The 21,478-nt window shown below is 38.5% G+C and overlaps 4 protein-coding genes across 4 annotated transcripts; 2 read left to right on the top strand and 2 right to left on the bottom strand.

Annotated features, from left to right (window-relative positions):
- Nucleotides 1–250: 250 nt before the first annotated feature.
- LOC124637957 (3-ketoacyl-CoA thiolase, mitochondrial) lies at nt 251–6,073 on the bottom strand. Its single transcript, XM_047174707.1, has 8 exons — nt 5,915–6,073; nt 3,534–3,700; nt 3,157–3,288; nt 2,170–2,434; nt 1,741–1,916; nt 1,257–1,451; nt 1,010–1,164; nt 251–594 (listed from the first exon to the last, which is right to left on the bottom strand). Exons 1-8 carry the CDS (start codon nt 5,931–5,933, stop codon nt 513–515), a joined length of 1,191 nt encoding a protein of 396 aa, XP_047030663.1. The 5' UTR covers nt 5,934–6,073; the 3' UTR covers nt 251–512.
- Nucleotides 6,074–6,422: 349 nt separating this feature from the next.
- Nucleotides 6,423–8,281, top strand: LOC124638465 (probable methyltransferase-like protein 23). The gene has a single exon (XM_047175435.1). It carries the CDS (start codon nt 6,423–6,425, stop codon nt 7,116–7,118), a length of 696 nt encoding a protein of 231 aa, XP_047031391.1. The 3' UTR covers nt 7,119–8,281.
- Nucleotides 7,413–8,281, top strand: LOC124637958 (acyl-CoA-binding domain-containing protein 6). Its single transcript, XM_047174708.1, has one exon. It carries the CDS (start codon nt 7,413–7,415, stop codon nt 8,178–8,180), a length of 768 nt encoding a protein of 255 aa, XP_047030664.1. The 3' UTR covers nt 8,181–8,281.
- LOC124637955 (CCR4-NOT transcription complex subunit 11) lies at nt 8,277–21,204 on the bottom strand. Its single transcript, XM_047174706.1, has 11 exons — nt 21,032–21,204; nt 20,857–20,948; nt 20,417–20,640; nt 19,808–19,968; nt 13,497–13,644; nt 13,232–13,369; nt 12,654–12,848; nt 11,597–11,736; nt 11,034–11,199; nt 10,405–10,650; nt 8,277–9,438 (listed from the first exon to the last, which is right to left on the bottom strand). Exons 1-10 carry the CDS (start codon nt 21,073–21,075, stop codon nt 10,519–10,521), a joined length of 1,440 nt encoding a protein of 479 aa, XP_047030662.1. The 5' UTR covers nt 21,076–21,204; the 3' UTR covers nt 8,277–9,438; nt 10,405–10,518.
- Between the last annotated feature and the right edge of the window lie 274 nt (nt 21,205–21,478).

The following is a 21,478-nucleotide window of genomic DNA, read 5'->3' as shown; positions in this document are numbered from 1 at the left end:
TAGAATTATTCGCTGAACGAGTAGGTATTCAGGTTTTAGAAAAGGAACAGTAAACTATTATGTATAAGTAGGTACTTAGGTAGGTACCTAATATTATTATCCTTAGCGGGTCTAACATTCAGCGGTCACTTATGTAAAGGTCGGGTATAAAGGAATGATAACTAGGTACGACAAAGTAAACAAAGCAATTTTTTTTTATAACATATAATTAAATAACCTCCAAAAGTTAATACTTCTTAAAATAAACGCTATCAAAATATTGTTGACTTAGCATAGTTGCCTCTTATAAACATGATAATTGTATTTATTTACAGTATAAGAATTCATGTAATACATTTTGTTGATAAAATACGATTAAAAAAGTTAAGCACGGAGAGTGTATTTAACATATTTATGTACAAAATATCGAAATAGTAATTTCTTTATATCACTCTTTTGGCAATTTGGTTATTTGACACTGGAAATCGTTCGTTCACTCAATCATTCAGTCGTTCACTTAAGTAGGGTTTAGTTTAGACGGCTTCAACCATCAGTGCGATGCCTTGGCCACCTCCGATGCAAGCGGAACCGATACCGCGCTTCAGGCCACGGCGTCTGGGGGAGAAAACAGTAATTAATAGACAAGCACATTTATTAATATTAGCCTCACAAGTACGAGTTTGATTCAAATCCGGCCAAGAACCAAGTTTTCAAAGTTAATAATGCATAATTGTGAAGAAAAACGTCCTAAGGAAATCTGGGGTCTGAAAGGACATCAGAAAATGAGGGAAGTATAGAATGAGGGTTGTTCGAAAGAGATACCGCGGCCCTGGTACATGAAAGGCCTACGACGGAACACGACGGTTTTTAGTCAGTAAGAGTCTGACACTCCCTCACCGCTGCTAACCCACAGCGGGAGGGGTCATTTGATGATTTTTGACGTCGTTAAAAAAAAAAAAGCTCTTCTACGAGAGAAGCCTGTGGTTCTGATGCGGCGTAAGGCATTTTTTACCCATCTTTTTGAACTTACTTGAGTTCGTGCACCAAGTGTGCGGTGATGCGTGAGCCGGATGCGCCGAGAGGGTGTCCCAACGCGGTGGCGCCGCCGTTCACATTCAGTTTCTCCATGTCCAGCTTCAAGGCCTTGGCGCAGGACAGGGTTTGTGCGCAGAACGCCTCGTTGATCTAGAGATCATAGTTTATTTAGTTCTGAAGTACCTTAAATAGTAAGTATATGAAGATAAGTTTATTTTGGTTCTATAAAAATTGCCTCATACCTCAATCAGGTCGATATCGTTCAAGGTCATCTTGGTGACCTTGAGGAGGTTCTCGATGGCGGGTACAGGACCGACGCCCATGATGCTGGGGTCTACTCCGACGTAGGACCATCCCACCAGCCGCGCGAGGGGCTTCAGACCTTTGGCTGCTTCTTCGCTGGCCAGGACAATGGCGCCAGCGCCGTCGCTGATACCCTAAAGAAGGTAGTTGGTTCATGCATTTTTATAAGAATTACCCTACCTTACGAAAACTAAAAAAAATATTGGATTCACTTCTGTATGTAGGTAAATTCATTGTTCTTGAAGTCGGTGCTATAGGTTTTGTTGAGTGAACTCCACTTGAACACCGACTTTCAAAGCGATGCTATTGCAAGTGAATCTAGCACTTCTACTTTTTACGAGTTTGTATTAGCTGATAGTGGCTTCTAGAAGCTTAACGAATATTTTCTTGTTTAAGGAAATTACTGTAATCCATTCCACTTACAGAAGCAGTACCAGCAGTAACAAGACCCTCCTTCTTGAATACAGGGGGGAGTTTCTTCAGACCTTCGATGGTGGTCTGAGGGCGAGGGTGCTCGTCAACCTCCACCTTGACTTCCTTCCTCTTCACCGTCAGCGTCACTGGCGTGATCTCGTTCTTGAAAACACCGGCGTCTTGTGCTGATCGGGTATAAGGAGACGGTTTAGTTTTCTGGGGGTTATTCTTCAAATAAATTTTGATTTGAGATCTTCAAAAGATTATTTCGACATTCCAATTTGATAAATTGTCGAGTATTACATACATAGATGAGTAGTATATCGATATAAGCCACTGATATTAAGATTCATAAATATCCTACAACAAGCGCAAAAGATGGAAGATACTGATTCAGTTTTCTGAGAATTATTTATAGAAACATCGAAAAGCCCTTACCAGCCTTCCACCTCTGTTGCGACCTCAAAGCGAAATTATCAGCCTCATCCCTGGTGATCTTGAACTGTGCTCCCAGCTTCTCAGCAGTCATACCCATGGGCAGACCGCAGTAAGAGTCAGTCAGACCAGCCCAGAGGGTGTCCTCGAAGGCATAAGTGGAACCAAGAGCAGTGCCGAATCTAACATTCCTGACTGCGAAGGGAGCTTGGGACATGTTTTCTACACCTCCAGCTAAGGAAATTTTAGCAGCGCCGGTGAGGATGTCCTAGGATAAAATGGTAAACTTATTTACTGTTTATTATTATTTTGATAAGCACTCTCACATTGGAGGCTTCCATGGTTTATAATTATTATAGCTTATTGTTCTTTGTTCCAGAGAGATTGCAAAACTAACACCTTTTGCAGGTTTCAGATAGAAAGAAAACCACGAAATAGGAGCATTAAAATTAGCGTATTTACAAAGTTCAAGGAGACTCTTCTTAGAGACTGTCTATATCAAGAATGTATACATCCAAAGCATGTTTTCAGCTAGTCCTCTATAAGATGACCTGTTAAACTAGTTGAAGGTAGGTCAGTGAATCGAATGCGAAAACTTCATTGTTGGCATAGGCGATTGAATCTGTACTGCTCTCATACGATATTTATTATGTAACGAATTGGCAAGCACCCAAATACAAAGTTATGACATTAAAGATTGCTGAAAGGGTGTTATCTTCTCAAAGGGAAATGGCTAAAACCAACACTGTTTTTGATAACTTTACTAACCTACAGCAAGGCTCTTTACAGGACAACTATCGGATTGGATAGCTTTACAACCTTGGCAAGATTACTGGTATAACTTGTCTGCGATATACAAATGTAGTTGCATTTTATTCATTAACTTTGATAAATTCCAGCCAGAAGTGGAAAATGAAGACTTAAATGATAATGTGTTTTACATAGCATTCTAGACGTTATGATATATTTAAAAGGTGCACATTAGCTTACCTGTGCGCTGTTGACGACAGACTGGAAGCCAGACCCGCAGAGCCTGTTGACTCCAAGGGCTGGTCTGTCTTGTGGAATGCCTGATTTGAGAGCCACGTGGCGGGGAATGAAGATACCATCTGTTTGAGATGCCTGTTCAAGCGAAAAAAGGGACAAATTAAGGATGGATGTACTTCATTTAATACACATAGATATTGTTATTAATAAGCTTCTTGTTAGGAATTTAACAAGCATATCGCAGTAACTGAATGAATTGGCAATATCGATGCAATGCTCTTATTATTCGTAATTATTCATGTTCGGTCGCGAACGGACAATTCATCTGACCCCATTCCAAACGCAAGAGTCACAAGTACTATGGAATTAGTACAACTCACCGTCATGACCTGTCCTACGACGACGGTGTCGACCTTCTCAGGGGCGATTCCCGCCTCCTTGATGGCAGCCGTAGCAGCAATAGTCTGCAGTTCTGTAGCTGAAGTGTTACGGAACACGCCCCCGAATGTACCGAACGCTGTGCGCTTGGCACCCACGATGAAAATACCTGATGAAATGGATTTTGAAAAATTATTTGTGTTGAAGGTCGTATCGGAAGTAAGGCTATAGCTAGAGCTGCTCCGTACTTCGGAAGGCACATATTAGTTGGTCCCTGGTGCCATTTGGACGTCTTTGGCAGTCGAGTAGTCAAAAGTCACATGGACTGATAGCATGTGACTGTTAGCAAGGTATATATGGTTGCCTAGGTAACTGGGATGGGGAGGTTAAAACGCAGTCGCTACATGATTGCAGATAGTATAGAATATTAGACCCAGATGATATAGAATATTACAAGGGGGCAATATTCGACAAGTGATTACGATATCAACATAAATCGCTGATATTGGTTCAGATATCGGCATAATCCAAATACATAGAGATCAGGCGACAGACGATAATAATAAAGCGCTTTCTCTAGGTACGTATAGTTTAGTTAGGTGCTATAGCAACTCTTGCATCTCGGTCAATGAATTAGATCTGTCTTATCTAAAAATACAGCGACTTTGACCTCAAATGTAAACTGATTTAAACTTGGCATAGAAATGTTTAATGGACTTTGACCCTTTATGATATAACATACACATAACAACTAGAGTTATTGTTGAATACGTGACTTACGAATTTATCATCTTAACTTTGTACTGTCTTGTGACTGATATTGTTAAACAAATACAAAAAACAAGAAATCTGGACTTTACACACACCTATCGCAACATGCAACGCATCGTGCAAAAATTCACAAAAGTAAAATAGGTAATGTATTCAGCGAGCATTCCCACGTCAGTATTACATCTAAATCGATACAGATGGATGAATCAACGTAGTTTCATTCTCATTAAGAAATAAAGTCTTTCTTTTAGCATATTAAGTATATGGCTGTTATGGTAATTTTACCTAACAACAGTTGCTATAATCAACTTTTAGTATCGTCCGATGAGTTTAGAAAAACAAAAGCTTAACTCTAATGATAAGACTTGAATATTCGCTATCGCCGAACCTAATCTCTACGAATGAGTAGAATGGTCAAAGGTTTATCGAGGTAAAAAAGGGTAGGTAATACCAACGTCCACAGGTCAATCTACCCGAATCTGGCTACCAATGGAAGTTGCACCTTCACTATAGGTGATAAGGTTGAAAATCTATTGAAGAAATTGGACAGGTTGAGGTAGGTTGATATGCTGTCGTCTGTGTACATATTTGTTTATTTATGTATTCCATAATGTAATTCAAGGCCGATCAGAGGGCAATAAATGATAATGAACTAAAACTTCATCGAATGAAGTCAATGAAGAACTAACATGGGTCTTTGGGAAAGCTCTGGTTTTAAAAAGGTTTAAACCTGTGTTTTTATAACAAAACTGACTGGTGGCATTTATCAATAAGCTTCCATATTTTGTAAAATAAAATTAGGAAGCGTAGGTAATTTCAATATTTCGCGAGCACTAATAATGAAGAAATATGTCTGGAATTTTACCGACGCAGTTTTTGTCATTCCCTTTTGATTTTAATCAATGTCCTGTGACACTAACTTTTACAATGTGTATTTCCGACTAACTTTTACACTAACTTTAACAATGTGTATTGTTTACTTTTCTTCCTCTTTATTGTTTATTTTTCGATCGGAAAGGAAGAAAAGCATTCCTCTGCCCTCGCCGGGTAAAAACATAGGGAATTTAATGAGATTTTTTCTTACAAGTTTCTATTTGTTACGTAGATTGGATAATAGGAAAGTACATAAAGTCATTCTCTATCTCTACATTTACACGCCAACCAAACCGGATATCCGGTCTAGGTTAGTCTGCCCGGCAAAAATAAACAACCTTCACGAAGTACCAGTAAAAACTATTTTATTTTATCAATCCTTGGTGGTAAAGAATAGATTAATCTACCGTTTTAAAAAAGTTGTAACTTACTTCAAGGCTTATGAGCAGGTCAGTCACCTCAATAAATACTTTTTATAGCAACAGAAGTTACTATAAAAAATATTTATTGATAACAGAAGCAGTGATTGTTAAATATAAAGCAATCGTTTAAAAGTTATATGTGCACAGAATTCCATAATTAAAATAATTAGGTAAATAAAACAGATTGAAACAAAGTTGTTTGTGAAAACTTTGGAGTTTGACCCCGCGGTAATAACATTGTGATTAACGTACTATTATCATGATAAACATAAATAAAATAGCATAAGCGGTTGTATTATTATACTGAAAGATTATACCTTTAGCTGCTACGGACATTTTTGTTTTGTGGTGATTTTTATTATAAAAATTAATTAATTCTCCGTAACACGCACGTCACCACACACTTCACCACTAATGAATGAACAAATTGTTTGCTAGTGGCGCTCGCGCTCTGACCGATTGAATGGGCTGATAAGACTCGGAAAATTGAATGATTTGGTGATAATTGAATGAACGAGTGATACCAGTGTTACGAGATCAGTAAATTCCATCAACGTGAAACAATTTTCTATTTTATTTATTACATGATTTTTACAATATGTATAAATACTATAAATATAAATTAAAACCTGTCACGATTTTAATCAGGTACAAAGTCGATTTCTGCGTTATAATACGTAGGTACGGAAAACAAAATACATTTTGTAACTTGTTGACCGTAGTTTTTTAACTGACAACATAAATTTGACGGCTGACTTTACGACGACATAGTATTCGGCATCGAAAAATAAAATTTCCTTATTTATCACAAGGAATGCTTATGCAATGAGCGATGGTAGGACTGTAAGTGGTCAGCTGAAGAAGTTTGTGTTTCGTGGCAAGTCATCAAGCAAAGGCGACTCTCGAGGTGAATATTTGGAGATAGTTATACCGGAGCTTCTCACGGCTGGCTATTCGTTCTACACGTGGCCGTCGGCACCCTTATTAGCCTGGTATTTGTGGACACAAAGGCGCCATTTACGCGGACTCCGCGTACTCGAGCTGGGCTGCGGGACCGGCTTGCCAGGAATCCTAGCCGCCAAGTGCGGCGCCCGTGTTACGCTCACCGACAGCGTTGCCTTGCCCAGGTCCCTGAGGCACCTGTCTGCGTGTTGTGAGGCGAATGGTCTAGTTCCCAATCGCGACGTAACGATCCTAGGACTAGCCTGGGGACTATTCTTATCTGAGGTTCATTCACTGCGACCAGTAGATCTGTTATTAGCTTCAGACTGTTTTTACGAGCCCTCTCAGTTTGAGGAGGTGTTATCGACAGTCGCTTACCTGCTAGACGGCACTGACGCCCGCTTTTTATGTTCTTACCAGGAACGCAGCGCGGACTGGTCCATTGAGGCTCTGCTGAAGAAGTGGGGACTGAAGGGAGCTCTGCTGGACTTGGATTCTCTGAGTGAGAGCTCAGGTGTGGACTACAGGTCACTAGTTGGCGACCGATCTTTGCATTTACTTGAAATAGTTGCAGTTTAAGGTTATGGCCAGCACAGCAAGAGCAGCTCGCCTGTACGTAGGCAATCTGCCCTGGACTGTAGGTCATCGACAGCTCAAAGAGTACTTTGCACAGTTTGGACCAATACAGAGTGCTAGAGTAGTGTTTGACCGCTCAACAGGTCTCAGCAAGGGCTACGGGTTCATTGAGTTTGTGAGTCCCTCTGCTGCTGCTGATGCCACCAACAAGCAAGTACACACTTTAGAAGGATTGAACTTGACTGTTCAAGTCCAAAATAATTAGATACAAACTGCCATATTTAGTTAGCATTTACAATGGCTGAAGCACTTCCAGATTTCCCTGACTCTGACTTTTCTGATGAAGAGTTGTCTCCTTTAGAGATATCTTTTAATAAAGCAGCAGACCATGTTAGGAAGTTAACAGGCTCATTAGATAACAATCAACTGTTAGAACTTTATGGTCTGTACAAACAAGGAACTGAAGGCAAATGTAATGTTCCAAAGCCTGGCTGGCTGGACGGCAGAGGCCGCAGGAAGTGGGAGGCCTGGAGATCTCTTGGTGACTTACCCAGCGATGAGGCTAAACAAAAGTATATAGCTTTAGTGCAAAAGTATGCACCAGAACTGACAGATCTTTCTACTGAAAAAGAATTAGGTGTGAAGGAAACCTGGATAGCAGTGTCTTCCATGCGCAAATCCCCAGAGCCTGAACTAATACATAATGAACTGTCTATATTGGATGCGGCGCGAGAGAACTGTGCCGAGCGCGTCACGCAACTCCTTGCTGAGCATCCTGAGCTGCGGCATGAGAAGGATGACGATGGTCTGACTGCACTGCACTGGGCCACTGACCGCAATGCTACAAAGGCTTTACAAGCAGCTTTAGATGGAGGATGCCCAGTAGATGCAGCAGATGAGTGTGGTCAGACTGCCTTACATTATGCTGCTTCCTGTGGCCATGTGGAGTCCACCAGGATATTACTCAAAGCTGGTGCTTCACTGCTAAAAGATGAAGACGACTGTACTCCATTGGACTTGGCTGCTGATGATGAGATAAGGAAAATTCTGGAAGGTGCTACATAGATTAAGTAATGTCTGTCATCCATTGGTATGCCCATACCAGTTTTAGTTAGAATTAATATTGGGTTATTGTAGTTATTCATAATAATAAACTTTGAATATTTTTTGTATGTTTTATTGCCAACTTACACAACACACTTTAACAGATAAATAGGAGAAATAGTTATAGGTACTTGACATCTGCATTTATGCAATTTACATAAGTATTTTTATATATTACGGCTTTATGACCTTATTACCTGTCAGATGGTCATACTCATACATTCTTAGTAGAAAATATAACAAATAAATCCTTTTACTTCCATATACCTAAATCAATGTGGATTCAAAACACACAAGTATAATATTTACATAGCAATGGAAACTCATTATATTTCCTGCACGCATCAATAACTTTTTAATTAGCGTTCTTACATTTACAGAAAAAATACTATCAGTACAATATTAGGTAAGTAATTTCAATTTCCATGCGTCTTATTGTTTTTACTAAGTTAATCAGTCATTATTTTAAATAGGATAACAGGACATTCACATTTTATTCCAGGGTCTTTTGTAGTAACGAATAAGATTTCACAGGCAAATATGGTTGATAAACGAAAGGTACTTATCAAGCTGATCAACCAAATTGGTGCCCTTTCTTTCAAAGAATATGGTTGAAAGTCTAATTCTACATATAATATTTAAGTACTAGATACCTAGTTTTCCATATTTGTTGCTTCTGTCTGTTTAATATTATGTACATCACATTTATGTATATCAGTATCACATACTACTTAGTAACTATTGATATTTTACTGGATGAGTTTATCATTTTGTGCACTACTTGATTATTACAAAGGTATAAAAAGATCTAGGTTTATATTGGAAAAATATATGTACTATATTATTATTTTATGTACCTAGTAAAATTACAGAAATTACATACAACTTTTAAGAAGAATAATATTTGGCAAGAAACCATTATTTTTATTTATGTAGAAAAAAAAAATTATCAGTGTTGTGCAATTTCGTTTGCTCAAAACCTCGTATAAATATCCTGGCCTTTTTACGGAACACTATAACGACAAGACGTGTATGTGCGCCCGCGCCAATACAGTTATGACATTGTTTCAGTGAATTATGTAAATAGGTTATTTCCATAGGATTTAAAAAAGTCAAATCCCTCAACATTTTTATTTAGAATAAATTATTAATATTTAATGTGAAAAAGTAGCAGTCCAATACGAGTATAGGCCTCTAGTTGTTCAAGTCTTACCAAACTATAGTTCGGCCATTCAGAGAATGCGTTCCTGACACGTCGCGATTGAACTGACGACGTAACTTTGCAATGGCGTTGCAGTTACGATAAAAATATTTTTGCTGGTTGTTTACCGTTTTAACAATTGAGGAGCATTAAAACAACATTATTATATCAATAATCAATGAATGTTATAATTTTGTGCCAAACTGAGTGTCAAATAACTTGGTAAACAATATTTTTCTAAATCTATACTGCGCTATTACAAGGTTATGTCAGCGGTTTATATTTTGTAGTGCTGTGCTAAAAATAACAGGCAAATATCGTAATCTGTTCTTATACAGTTATAATATAAAATAATACGTTTTGATTTTCTTTTTAAGAATTGGAAAATAATGGACTATAAGACTTAATTATAACGTTTATGAAATATAAAAATAAAACTATGACCAAACCGCATTTTTATACTTAGATTAAAAATGGTAACCCCAAATGGCGTTATGGGCCGCCATTTTGTGACGCTAAAACAGTCGTCCGTTGTCGTTTCGTGCGCATAGACCACGTTTTTCAAGTGTTTTCGATCTGTTTTTATTTGATTACCCGGCTTTTGTTAGACCGAGATATCAGGATTGATTCTGTTATTGATAATAATATAATTATACATGTAGGCGAAGATGATGATGAAGACACCACCTCCTCAAGCAAATCGGAGTCTGATTAATATTCTGTTCGCACATTCAATTCAATGTACTTGTAACAAAGAATAAATAAAACAATTTTATTATATGAATATTACCTTTTTTTGGTTTCCACTTAAATAACTAAAATATAAAACAAATGATTCCGCCAATTTAAAACGAAAATAATCTTAAAATAATGCGGCGGTTCATTTTGAAGGAACGGTAACGAACTCAGTGTTATGTTGTGCCCATCACTAGTCGTGACTAACTGATAGGTGTCAGGAACGCATTCTCTGAACGGCCGAAGTATAACTAACTATGCCCCGTTTACACTCACTTATTAACTTGCCATCAAGTCGACTACAGTCAGTGACTACTATCATGAAACATTTCTAATATATCGCTTCTTTGTACGAACCCTATGCTAGTTGTCCTTGGTGTCTTTGTGCGCCAGTCCGTCGCCCGAGTCCAGTTGTTTGAGCAATCTGAACAGGGCTGCAGCTTCCCTGATGCGGGAGAATTCTACGCAGAATGCTTCCACTTCGATGAATAGTTCCTGAAATTGCATAGTATTGGGTATAGTTCTGGCCCAACTTGTACATTACCCTAAAGTTAATGATGTTGTATATTAATTTACCTTAACGTTAATGTTTGTCACATTATCTATAGTAATGTATGTTTTATGTTACCTTACCCTAATTTTACTTACCTTAAAGCTTATTTATGCTGTATGTAACATTACCCGAATATAACCTTAATGCTAATGTATGTTCTATATAATATTAACCTAATGTTACCTTGAAACTAATGTATTTTGTATTTTACAGTACCCCAATTTTACAATGTATGTTCTACGTTACATTATCCTAAAATTACCTAAAACCCCTATTAACCTGTATTACCCTAAAGTTCCCTTCAGGTTAATGTATGTTTCGTTACCTTAACATTAATAATCTTGTTCCTAATGAGCGACTGCAGGAAGACGCAGACGAGCCGCACGAGGCGGTTCTGCATGTAGCGGTCGCGGATGGTCTCGCACGTCGAGATGCAGTTGCTGATGTATAGGTGCACGAACTCCACTGGTAAGTCTACTGATGTTGTTAGTCTGGGGGAGTTTATAACATGAGATATTAACTTAGATTTTATAGTAGCATTAATTAGATAATTTAGACAAAGTATCGCGACAAGATTAGAAGAGATTATCCGGTATTTTATTTGAATTTAACATCCATTCAGATGCCTTCAGATTCAGAGGTCTGGGAAACATACACAGACGTGTTAAGTATTCTAAGGTTATTTTTCTTAATCTTTCAAAACCGAAACCGGTAAACTAGTTTTGGGCGTTTCCTAAAACGAATGATTACCAGAAGAACCAGGTTCACAAAAAACCCGCTTCGTAGTTAAATGGCCCTATTACATAATCAACCGTCGTATAAATTAGCCGCGAGTAGAATCAATTAATGATATAGAAAGGACCTTTATCGAATGAGTGTATCACTGACCTGTTGACGACCTCCATGGAGTGCAGCGACATCTCCATGTTGACGAGCACACTGAAGTACTCCGTGATGTGCTGCGAGTGGATCAGCTTCAGCAGCACCGATATCGCTACCATCGGGTTGTTCTCTACCAGCTCCGGTAACTGTACGCCAGAAGAATATACAGGAATTAATTTTAAGCAGTGCACAAAAAAACCTGGTGGTCCAGAATCATTAACAGAACATATCTGCATTATCAGTAAAAAAAAACGACTGTGACCGTACAATCGGTTACAAAATAATCATCTTTTGATATCAATAACTTTTCTTTTTTCTACTAAAACACGACAAAATGAAAATATACGTAGGTAGGTAATATCTATAATACTTATTTTGGATAAAATTCATTCCTGTATGTCATGTTTACTAGTACAACTTTGGGAGTGAGTGTCAGTATGACGAGTGACAGGGAAGAATGGAAGCGGAAGATATAATTGCGCCAACCCCAACAATAATTGGGAACAGGACAGGAAGAAGAAGTAGACAACTTTGACTATCTTTCCAGCAAAATCACATAGCATGTGGTGAAAGGCGGGCGTTTTGAGGGCTGTCTTGTGTAAATTTGACCTTCAAAAAATGTTTTTTTAAGCCTTAAGCCTTAAGCCTTTTTAAGCCTTACTTACTTGGATAAAAGCCTTTTTTGATTCTGAACAACTTTGAAGTTTCATTAAACGTGTGTATGACGAGACCTGTATTTGTTACATTTTATAGCGTATTGCTGGGAAGTTTGTTCCACCACTTTTTCCTCCCAGCAAAAACACATAGAAAGTGGTGAAGGGCGAGCGTTTTGGGGTTGTCTTTTATAAGTTTAACCTTCAAAAAGTTCTGATTTTCAGCCTACTTTTAATTAACGCTTTTTTGATATTGAAGAAGTTTGAAGTTTCATTAAACGTGTGTATTATCTTGCCTCCAACAGGTATCTGTGGAGATCTAAGGGGGAGGCCTATGTTCAGCAGAGGACGTCCTATGGCTGAGATGATGATGATTATCTTGTAACCTAGGTCTGTAGGGACTTGGGCACCTGTGTTGGCGTGACGCCGATCTCGTAGACCCTGAGCGGGTCGGCGTCGAGCAGCGCGAGCAGACGCTGCTGGTGCTGCACGCTGAGGGCTCCCTTCAGCGCCAGCGCCGTCAGGGAAGCAGCCTCGCCCACCGCGTTACCGCTCTCCTTCTCTTCTACCTTCTTCTCTTCTGATTTCTCCTTTTTTTCTTCTGGCTGTTAGTAAACGGCGAATATTATATCATACGTTCTCCAATTTCAGTCACAACGGCAGGGCAGCAGACAAGACGTGGTGCCGACCACTACCCTCATTTACTTATGACTCACAATATAAAAGATAAAAAGTTCCACACTTGTTTCATATTCAATTTGAGATCGACAGGTTGATGAACCTCAGTGAAAAGGGGAATATGAAAACAGACCAAACCAAGTCCCAACATAACTTGAAATCTTCTCGTTCATCTCGTTGATAAGGCAAATGTTACTAAAAAAACATAATATTGATAAATAAACTCAGACCCAGCTTCATATATATTGGATGGATATATTCTCCAACCCTGGTTTATTCTGGGCATTAAGATAAATGATTTGCTAATTACCTTAGGTTTGTGTGGCGGCTGCTGTGTGTTGTGCTGTCGCTTGTCGAGCTTCTCGGGGCGCAGGCCTATGAGCCCCTCGTAGTCTGTGTCGTACAGCGGGTTGTATGCGCCTCGGTTTACTAGACATTTCCATACTGCCTGGAAATAATAAACTAGTCATGTAAAATTTTGGTGGTGTGATAATTATCCTACGTCCATGTTCTGGTACTAAGCTATTGATTGGTTTAGCCGTTCTTGAGTTCAAAATAAGAAGATTATGGCTTACCTTATCAGCAGTAATTTCTGTGGTGTCCATGAGGAAGGTGGGCAGTGGAATTGGTCCTGAAGCTTTTAGTGTCCTGTGCAAAGGCATGTAGTCATTTGATATAAGAGATTCTAACAGCTCCTTCATTGCCATGCGGTTTGGAGGGCTCCTGAAAAACAAAAGTACAGAATGAATACTCATGCTCTCGCCCGCGATTCCACCTGCATCACTACGGATATTCTTCCCCCATCAGGATAAAAAGCCTATTTCACGAGTATGTTTGCAAAAGTAACTCCATCAGTCTGGCTCTTACGCCAAAACTACTGAACAGATTTAAATTAATTTTGTACACAGGCAGTCTAGAACCTGAGAAAGGGTCATAGGCGTAGCCACACTGGGGCAAGCTGGGGCACTTGCCCCACCCTGGGCCCTGGCTCTGACCTATAAGGTGTCTGATTAAACAATATTTTTTTACTAACTCTAACTAACAACATCAACAATCATATGTACTATCCGTAAGTTATTGCACAAAAAAAATTGTCGACTTTGAAAAGAGCGCGATCAAAACAAAATGCACGCTCGAGCTCCCGAACGTGCGCGGTGCGCGCGTCATTTGAAAGCGAGCCGTATTCCCTAAAAGAATGGGTGCTACGTGGCGTAGCGAGCCGAGTCGTCCATCTAATCCAAAAAATAATGCATTGAAGGAGATGGAACTGGTAGATGTGATCAAAATTTCGGAAATGCAATTTTATCCTAGTGTAAAAACCGCGCTCGCTATTTTGCTTGCCAAGCCATGTACGACCTGTACAATAGAACAATCGTTTAGCACAGTGGTTCTTAACCGGTGGTCCGCGGACCACTGGTGGTCCCTGGAGGCATTCCAAGTGGTCCGCGAAGCTTAGCTGCGCGACGTTGCTATACGTTATCTAACTTTATTTTTATCGACTTATCTATGCGAGCTAGGGGGTTTTCGTATGGACGTAAATCGGGTGTAATGTAAAGTCGGTCCTGCGCCTGATCTCTTTCCGGTCGTGTCGGATTGTCGTCCCATCGGGTTATGACAGTGAAGGAATAGGGAGTGCACTATAATATATGTCCTGCGCAGCTGGCTGATCTCCTTAAAATGAGGATAGCCGCCGTGGCCGAAATCGGTCGTGGACGCCATTATATTATTTTGGTTTTAAACGTTCGTTTTCTCAGGTTTTAATTTAAACCTGGTATTTTTAGGATCTTACGAGGCTTATAACCAAAGTGAGATCCTAATACTAATACTATTGGGTTTGGGAAGTTTGCTGGTTGTTCTGTATTGCATTATAATTATTATCTAAATCATCTTGCAAAAATTTTCTAACTATACGGCATGTGTTGAGGATAGCTGCTTTCTGTAGAGTGAGTAAGTATATTTGGAAAGATTAAGTGCGGCAAAACTATTAAAAATTTGTTTAGGGACTAAACCTGTGGTAGATATTATTATCGGGACGATTGTTACTCTATTCATTTTCCAAACTCTAGTTATTTCTTCTTGCAATTCTGTATATTGCCTAATTTTTTCTGTGATTGTTTTTTGAAGGTTGTTAGTATTATTATTAAATCGGGTGTGTCGTCGTACCTAGTCCCCCCATTCATGAAAATGTATATTTGGGCGACATTTTACGCAGTTTTTGGTTTTGTGTCTTAAAAAATAATTAAAATTTCGCGGTCGCTTCGCTCGCGTATTCAGAAACTACATATGTTATTTTTGTATTTGTCAACAAACAAAAAGTTAAGTACGTTTGGGCTAAAGGATGATGGGCAATTTTGTATGAACCCTGGCCTGATAACCAATAAAGTTCTAATGTATATTAGATTATTGCTTATACCAAACAGGTACTGAAATAAAACAGTTCAGGTCAAGAATCGACAGTACAGTCGGGCACAAAAGATTTAATTTATACTTTTTGCACCATTTTTTTTGTAAAAATAAAATCCATAGTAGAAAAATTCATTGTATGATATATTTTCGTCAACTTATCACTTATTTAAATAAGCCTAGGGTAGACTATCGATTAAAATCGGTCTTAACTAGGCATAATTGTTTTAATATCAAAACAAAACATAAAAACTTTTACTTACACCACCGTATATTATTTCCATTATTGGAGATAGCATTTTCTCGTTCTGCGGCACCAGGATAGTCGGCCCTGGGTTGTCGAATTATTAGAAAAGTAGCGACCCACCCACTTCGCACGAGAAAGCAGTATTTACTCACTATTTACCCGACTGCCAAAGAAGGAGGGTAATGTTTTTAACGGATGTTATTACACATACAAACCTTCCTCTTCAATCACTCTATCTTTACGTAGCTATTCCACCACTGAAAGATTTTTCAAATCAGTTCAGTCAAGTTCGTAGCCCATTTAATGCAAATACTTGTCGTGAGTACTTGCACAGGCATCATCTAATGGCCAGGATAAAACATCTTGCTTTGAAATATAATCCTGTGGAGTTAGAGGTGTGCTGGCATCAATCTATCATGACCAATGACTGTCGACTGTCCTGGCTAACAAGCCTGATGTGCCATATGATGAGAACTCTGTGAAATCTGACAAACAACTTAAATAATTTTATTCTACTGATTAAACCGGACTTGACCACCCGTTTGGTTACTATTTGTGCATCACTATTTAGTATAAGACAAAGTCGCTTTTTCAGTCCTTATATCCCTATGTCCCTATGAAAGCTTAACTCTTCCAAACTACGCAACGGATTTTGATGCAGTTTTTTAATATATTATTCTATTCAAGAAGATAGGTTTTCCTTTTATACCATACGTGCCAAAGTAGTTTAATTCACTAGGCAGTCGTAGGCTTACAGGACTGATATCTCTTTTCCCCAGTGGTTAACAATGTTCCACCCATAACAAAAATTGAAGTTTAAGGTATAAGCTATCATTTGATGTGCAAATGAATATTATTGGCTATGCCGGTTAAAGTCACTGGAACAGCGGAATAGTTTCACCTTACGTTGTGAATACTAACTGTTATTATTATTTTTTTTATATGGACACATGCACCTTCTGTGACACGTCCTGACTGATATTGACAATAATATAATGCACTTAACAGCCCTCCCATACAAAATGAAGTGGTTCAAGTCCATGGGCTGTCCTATGCTATCAAATGTCATATCTTCGTTCTTCGGTGGCTTACAATATTTTGCCCATAATAAAAAATGAAGCTTATGACATAAGCTATCATTTGATGTGCAAATGGTTTTTATTGGATATAACGGTTAGACTCACCGGAATGGCGGAATACGTACACCATACGTTGTAAATACTACCTGCTAAATAATCTTTTTTTTCAATAAACTTGGAAAATATGGGCACAGACACCTTGTGTGATATGTCCTGACTAATATGTACAGTAATATAATGCACTTAAACATCGCTCCCATACAAAATGAAGTGGTTCAAGTCCATAGGCTGTCCTATGCTATCAAGTGTCATATCTTCGTTCTCCGGTGGTTTACAAGGTTTTGCCCATAACAAAAAATAAAGCTTAAGGTATAAGCTATCATTTGATATGCAAATGGTTTTCATTGGTTATGTCGGTTAGACTCACCAGAACGGCGGAATACGTACACCATACGTTGTAAATACTACCTTCTAATAATCTTTTTTTTTTTTCAATATTCTTGGAAAATATGGGCACAGACACCTTCTGTGACCCGTTCTGACAGTTATTGACAATAATAATGCACTTAAACATCCCTCCCATACGCAATGAAGTGGTTCAAGTCCATGGGCTGCCCTATGCTATCAGGTGTTATATCTTCGTTCTCCGGTGGTTTACAAGGTTTTGCCCATAACAAAAAATGAAGCTTACGGTATAAGCTATTATTTGATATGCGAATGGTTTTTATTGGATATACCGGCCAATTTTACCCATCATCCTTTTACGTAATATTTGGTTTAAGTCTGATAAAAATTTCGCGCTCGCTTGGCTCGCGTATTCAGAAACTATATGCCCTTGCTCAGTGCCGGCTTTAACTCTACCAGGGCCCTGGGCGAGATTTCTACGGCGCCCTCCAACTGCAATTCAAACCCGTAGAAAAAACAGAGACATACCGGTTGCGCGAGCGAAGCGAGCGCGTTTTTTTTTATATTTAACAAGTCAAAGCAAAAATTACGTAAAATGTAGCTCAATCGGGCATAATTATTGCTGGTTGGTTGGTGAATGCAAAAATACGGGAACGTAGCTTCTGATTGCGCGAGCGAAGCGAGCCCGAAATTTTGTGTTATACTTTAGAACTCGAAACAAAAATTACTTAAAATGTAGCCCAAACTTACATAACTCTTTGTTAGTGTTGACGCCTATGTATTAAAATTTGAGACTTAAAGTAGTACCGTAAATAAGAAAGTTCATATGGAAACTAGAAGTTACTTTCTTATTAATAAAAGGATTTAAAAACGACGCTACCTATTTGCTAGGGTAGACTAAAAAATGTTGAAAAATAAAAACAACTGTAAAGTGAAGCAAGCCCGAAAATGTTTGAGTTTTGGATCACTAAAAGTCATAAACATATATAATAAAAGGCAATTGTGAAGTGAAGAAACCACGAGCGAAGGGAGCGCGAATTTTATCCGAGTATTGGGAAATTAAAAGTAGCTATATGAGATAAAACATGTAAGTGTGAAGTAAAGAATCCGCGAGCGAAGCGAGCGCGAAAATTTTAGAGTTTTGGGACATAAAAGTAGTGTTTGTTCGAGAATTTGTCAAATTTAACGCGGAATTAAACACAAATTAAAAGAAACCGTGACTGGATAGACAGTCAGCTGTATGTGTTTCTTTTTTCGATGCTCCAACTTTTTGTTCAATTGAGAACTCTAAAAGTAAACGCAGAATAAATTAGAAATAAAGAAGAAATCGCGAGCGAAGCGAGCGCTTTTTTTTCTTCGACGTCTGCAGCAAAGGACAATGGGCAATTCCGGTCCAAATGTCCACCACGAACGAGACGTATATGGCTAGATAGCCCATTAAATATAGAACATTTTTTGTTATGAAAGTAAAAAAAATATAATGCCAGAAAAAAGTTATAGCAAAATCAAATAAAACATTTTATAGATTTTTTCAATTTCATTTTTTCAATTACTTTTCGTGATGTTTGATTTTCATACTTCTGTAACTTCTGACAAATAGAATTGTTCATTATTAGAGAGAAGACACTACCAGTTACATCGAACTTTCTTAGATCCAGGAACCGCTGAGTATATTCAAGCACTTCTGGCGCCTCTATTGGTTAGTGATTCGTACATCCATCGGGCAAAAAAATATGGGCTGTTTATATGTAAATGTGTCTTACTCATCTTAGTTTTAGATAAAATGCGGAAATGGAAGTGGAATAAAATAAAAAATAATAATGATAACATAAAAAACTACCGAAAATGAAGAATACATTTTTGGCTATAACTTTTTTTTGGCATTGTTTTTTTTTTTACTTTCTTAGTAAAAGTTACTCTAAATTAAGTGGACTATTTAATTATATAGGTCTAGTTCGTGGTGGACATTTGGACCAAACTTCATACATTCTTGCCCAATCTCCTTTGCTTGTCTATTTGACATTTTACAAGGTTAAACTTCCACATAACGCAAGCAATCCCATGTTTATTATTTTCACTGGCTAGGAATTGACTTGGTTGGTGGTTTTAAAGATTGTTATTGAAAAACCTATTTGACTTCTAATCCTCTCAAATCGAGTGATCGTCTTCTGGAATCTAATGTAAATCTAACGCGCCCGGCATTATACGACAATATATTTGGTCCAGGAGCGTACCGTTGCGCCCCTGAGTCCACGGCGCCCGGGTTATTTGCACACCCTGCACCATAGGTTAAGACGGCCCTGATGCTATCCATACATTTGGATACAGTTCTTGTTGGATACAGTTGCGATCTTTGATGAAATTTAAAACAAAATAGGAGTAACATTCTGATCAAGGATTGGTTAGGGGCGCCTGCGGCGCCCCTTATATCCGGCGCCCTGGGCCGTCGCCCAACCGCGCCCTACCCTAAAGCCGCTACTGCCCTTGCTTTTGGCTTTTGTCCTGTGTGTGAATGTTTATTATCTGTACCTGAAAATATAAACCTCTCAAATTAAGAGATTAACAAGTTTGACAAGATACAAAAAATCGGAGGGCCCCCGCCCTCCCCCGGGGGATAGGTTGACTGCTGCCCCACCCTGAGCCCAAAGCTGGCTACGCCCATGGAAAGGGTACAGGCTACTTTTTTATACAGCAGGTAGTTCTCTCGGCTGATTGATGACTAAAGAAATAACTAAATAATGAATAATCTTACCCATCACTGAGAGGTATGAGTGCAGGCGCAGCAGCTCGCGCCATGGAACTCATGTCTGCTACTCTCTCTGATACTATCGTCGAGAGTGAGGAGTAGTCAAACTCCAAGTCTTTGGGAGACACTTCAGTTAGCATCACCTGTTTAGCTGACTTCTTCATTACCTGGAAGGTCGGAAAGGGGAATTGTTAAACCCAGATATCTCTTTTTTGTAAAACAACTATTTACTTAAACAGTTCACAATGTAAACAGTTGCTTTAAGAAAAGTGATATTCATATTGTTAGTGAACTTGGACTTTTTACAATATGTTTTTTAACAGATGATATGGTTTGTGAAGAAAATAAAAACATACACCCACTTCCCCTCATTAATATTAACATGATAAACCTATCTATGACAGGTTGCTATGAAACATTTAAAGTAAACCTTCAAAGGTCCAAAGGTGCCTCACACAGCATGTAGCTCTTTTTTTAACAAAGTTTATAAAGTAACTTGTATATAAATGCATCACACAACAGATTCTTCATTACTTTTCATACATAATTTTGTAATTCCAAGTCCAGTCTTTGTCAGCCTGTCAAAATATTCTTAACACACTAGATATTACATACATCTTTAATATTAACAGGCAGGAAGCCATGCAGCTGGCCTATCAGTAGCCTCTCTTGCGGCAGCAGAGGCGTCAGGCCAGCTTTCCCTTCCAGCAGGTGCAGGAACAGAGAAGCAAAGGGATTGTCTAGCTTGTACACGTCAAACAGGATGGCTATGGCCACAACGCGCTGACCAGGCAGGGACAAGTCCCCACCGGTGATGAGTGAAGATAGTAGTAGACATACTGGAATGTGAAATATTATATTAACATAGCATTTTTTTTTAATATTCATGTTTTACTGTTAAGTTATTGTAGCTACTGTAATAAAAAAAATCACATAAAATAATTTACTATAAGAATGTAAGATTCTTATAAGATGAATAAGTAGTTTTACCATTGCCAACATGGATATGTAACTTTGAAAAAGGTTGTGTATTTAAGATTTTTAAAGAAACTTACAGTTAAAGTGGTCTGATTTAGGAAACTTCTTCTGCACTTGTGTACATATTGAATCTAGTGTTTGTTGATCTACAGTCTGCTCTGAAAATAGGCTGAAAAGAATAATAAACAATTTAAATCAGCCCGATTGTAATTCAAATAAATAGGTTAGATTATGACATGACTTTTAACTTACTCTAATATGTATTTACTATTTTCATTAACCAAATGCTGCGACATATTGGCTAAATATTAAGTGAAAAGCAGTTATTTACTGATATTTATCTGAAAAACTATTTATTTTCAAAACATTAAAACGTCAACCATCCCATCCGTCAAACTTTGACACTGATGACACAATTCTTTTGAAGTCTGTCAGAAAATACAGATTAAATAAATAAATACGTAAAATGGTATCAAAATCCTTCTTAACTCCTTTCTGCGCACAGCTACGCATTTACTGACATCGGACAATGCATACAAATACAGTGACTGTATGCACCCTCAGCGGCAGAGGTCGTTTAATATAGACAACGGACCCGCGTCGGCGGCGCGCGTTGTTCCACGCGCTCCTCAAAGAGATATCTGCAACCCCAGCTGGGCCCAGCAGGGCCAAGGCCTGCCGGTTCTGCGGGATTCTTTG

The sequence above is a fragment of the Helicoverpa zea genome, chromosome 17 (assembly GCF_022581195.2).
Source record: "Helicoverpa zea isolate HzStark_Cry1AcR chromosome 17, ilHelZeax1.1, whole genome shotgun sequence".
NCBI classification, from domain to species: domain Eukaryota; kingdom Metazoa; phylum Arthropoda; class Insecta; order Lepidoptera; family Noctuidae; genus Helicoverpa; species Helicoverpa zea.
Note: the sequence above shows the minus strand (reverse complement) of the source record. Positions and strands in the feature narration are given on the sequence as shown.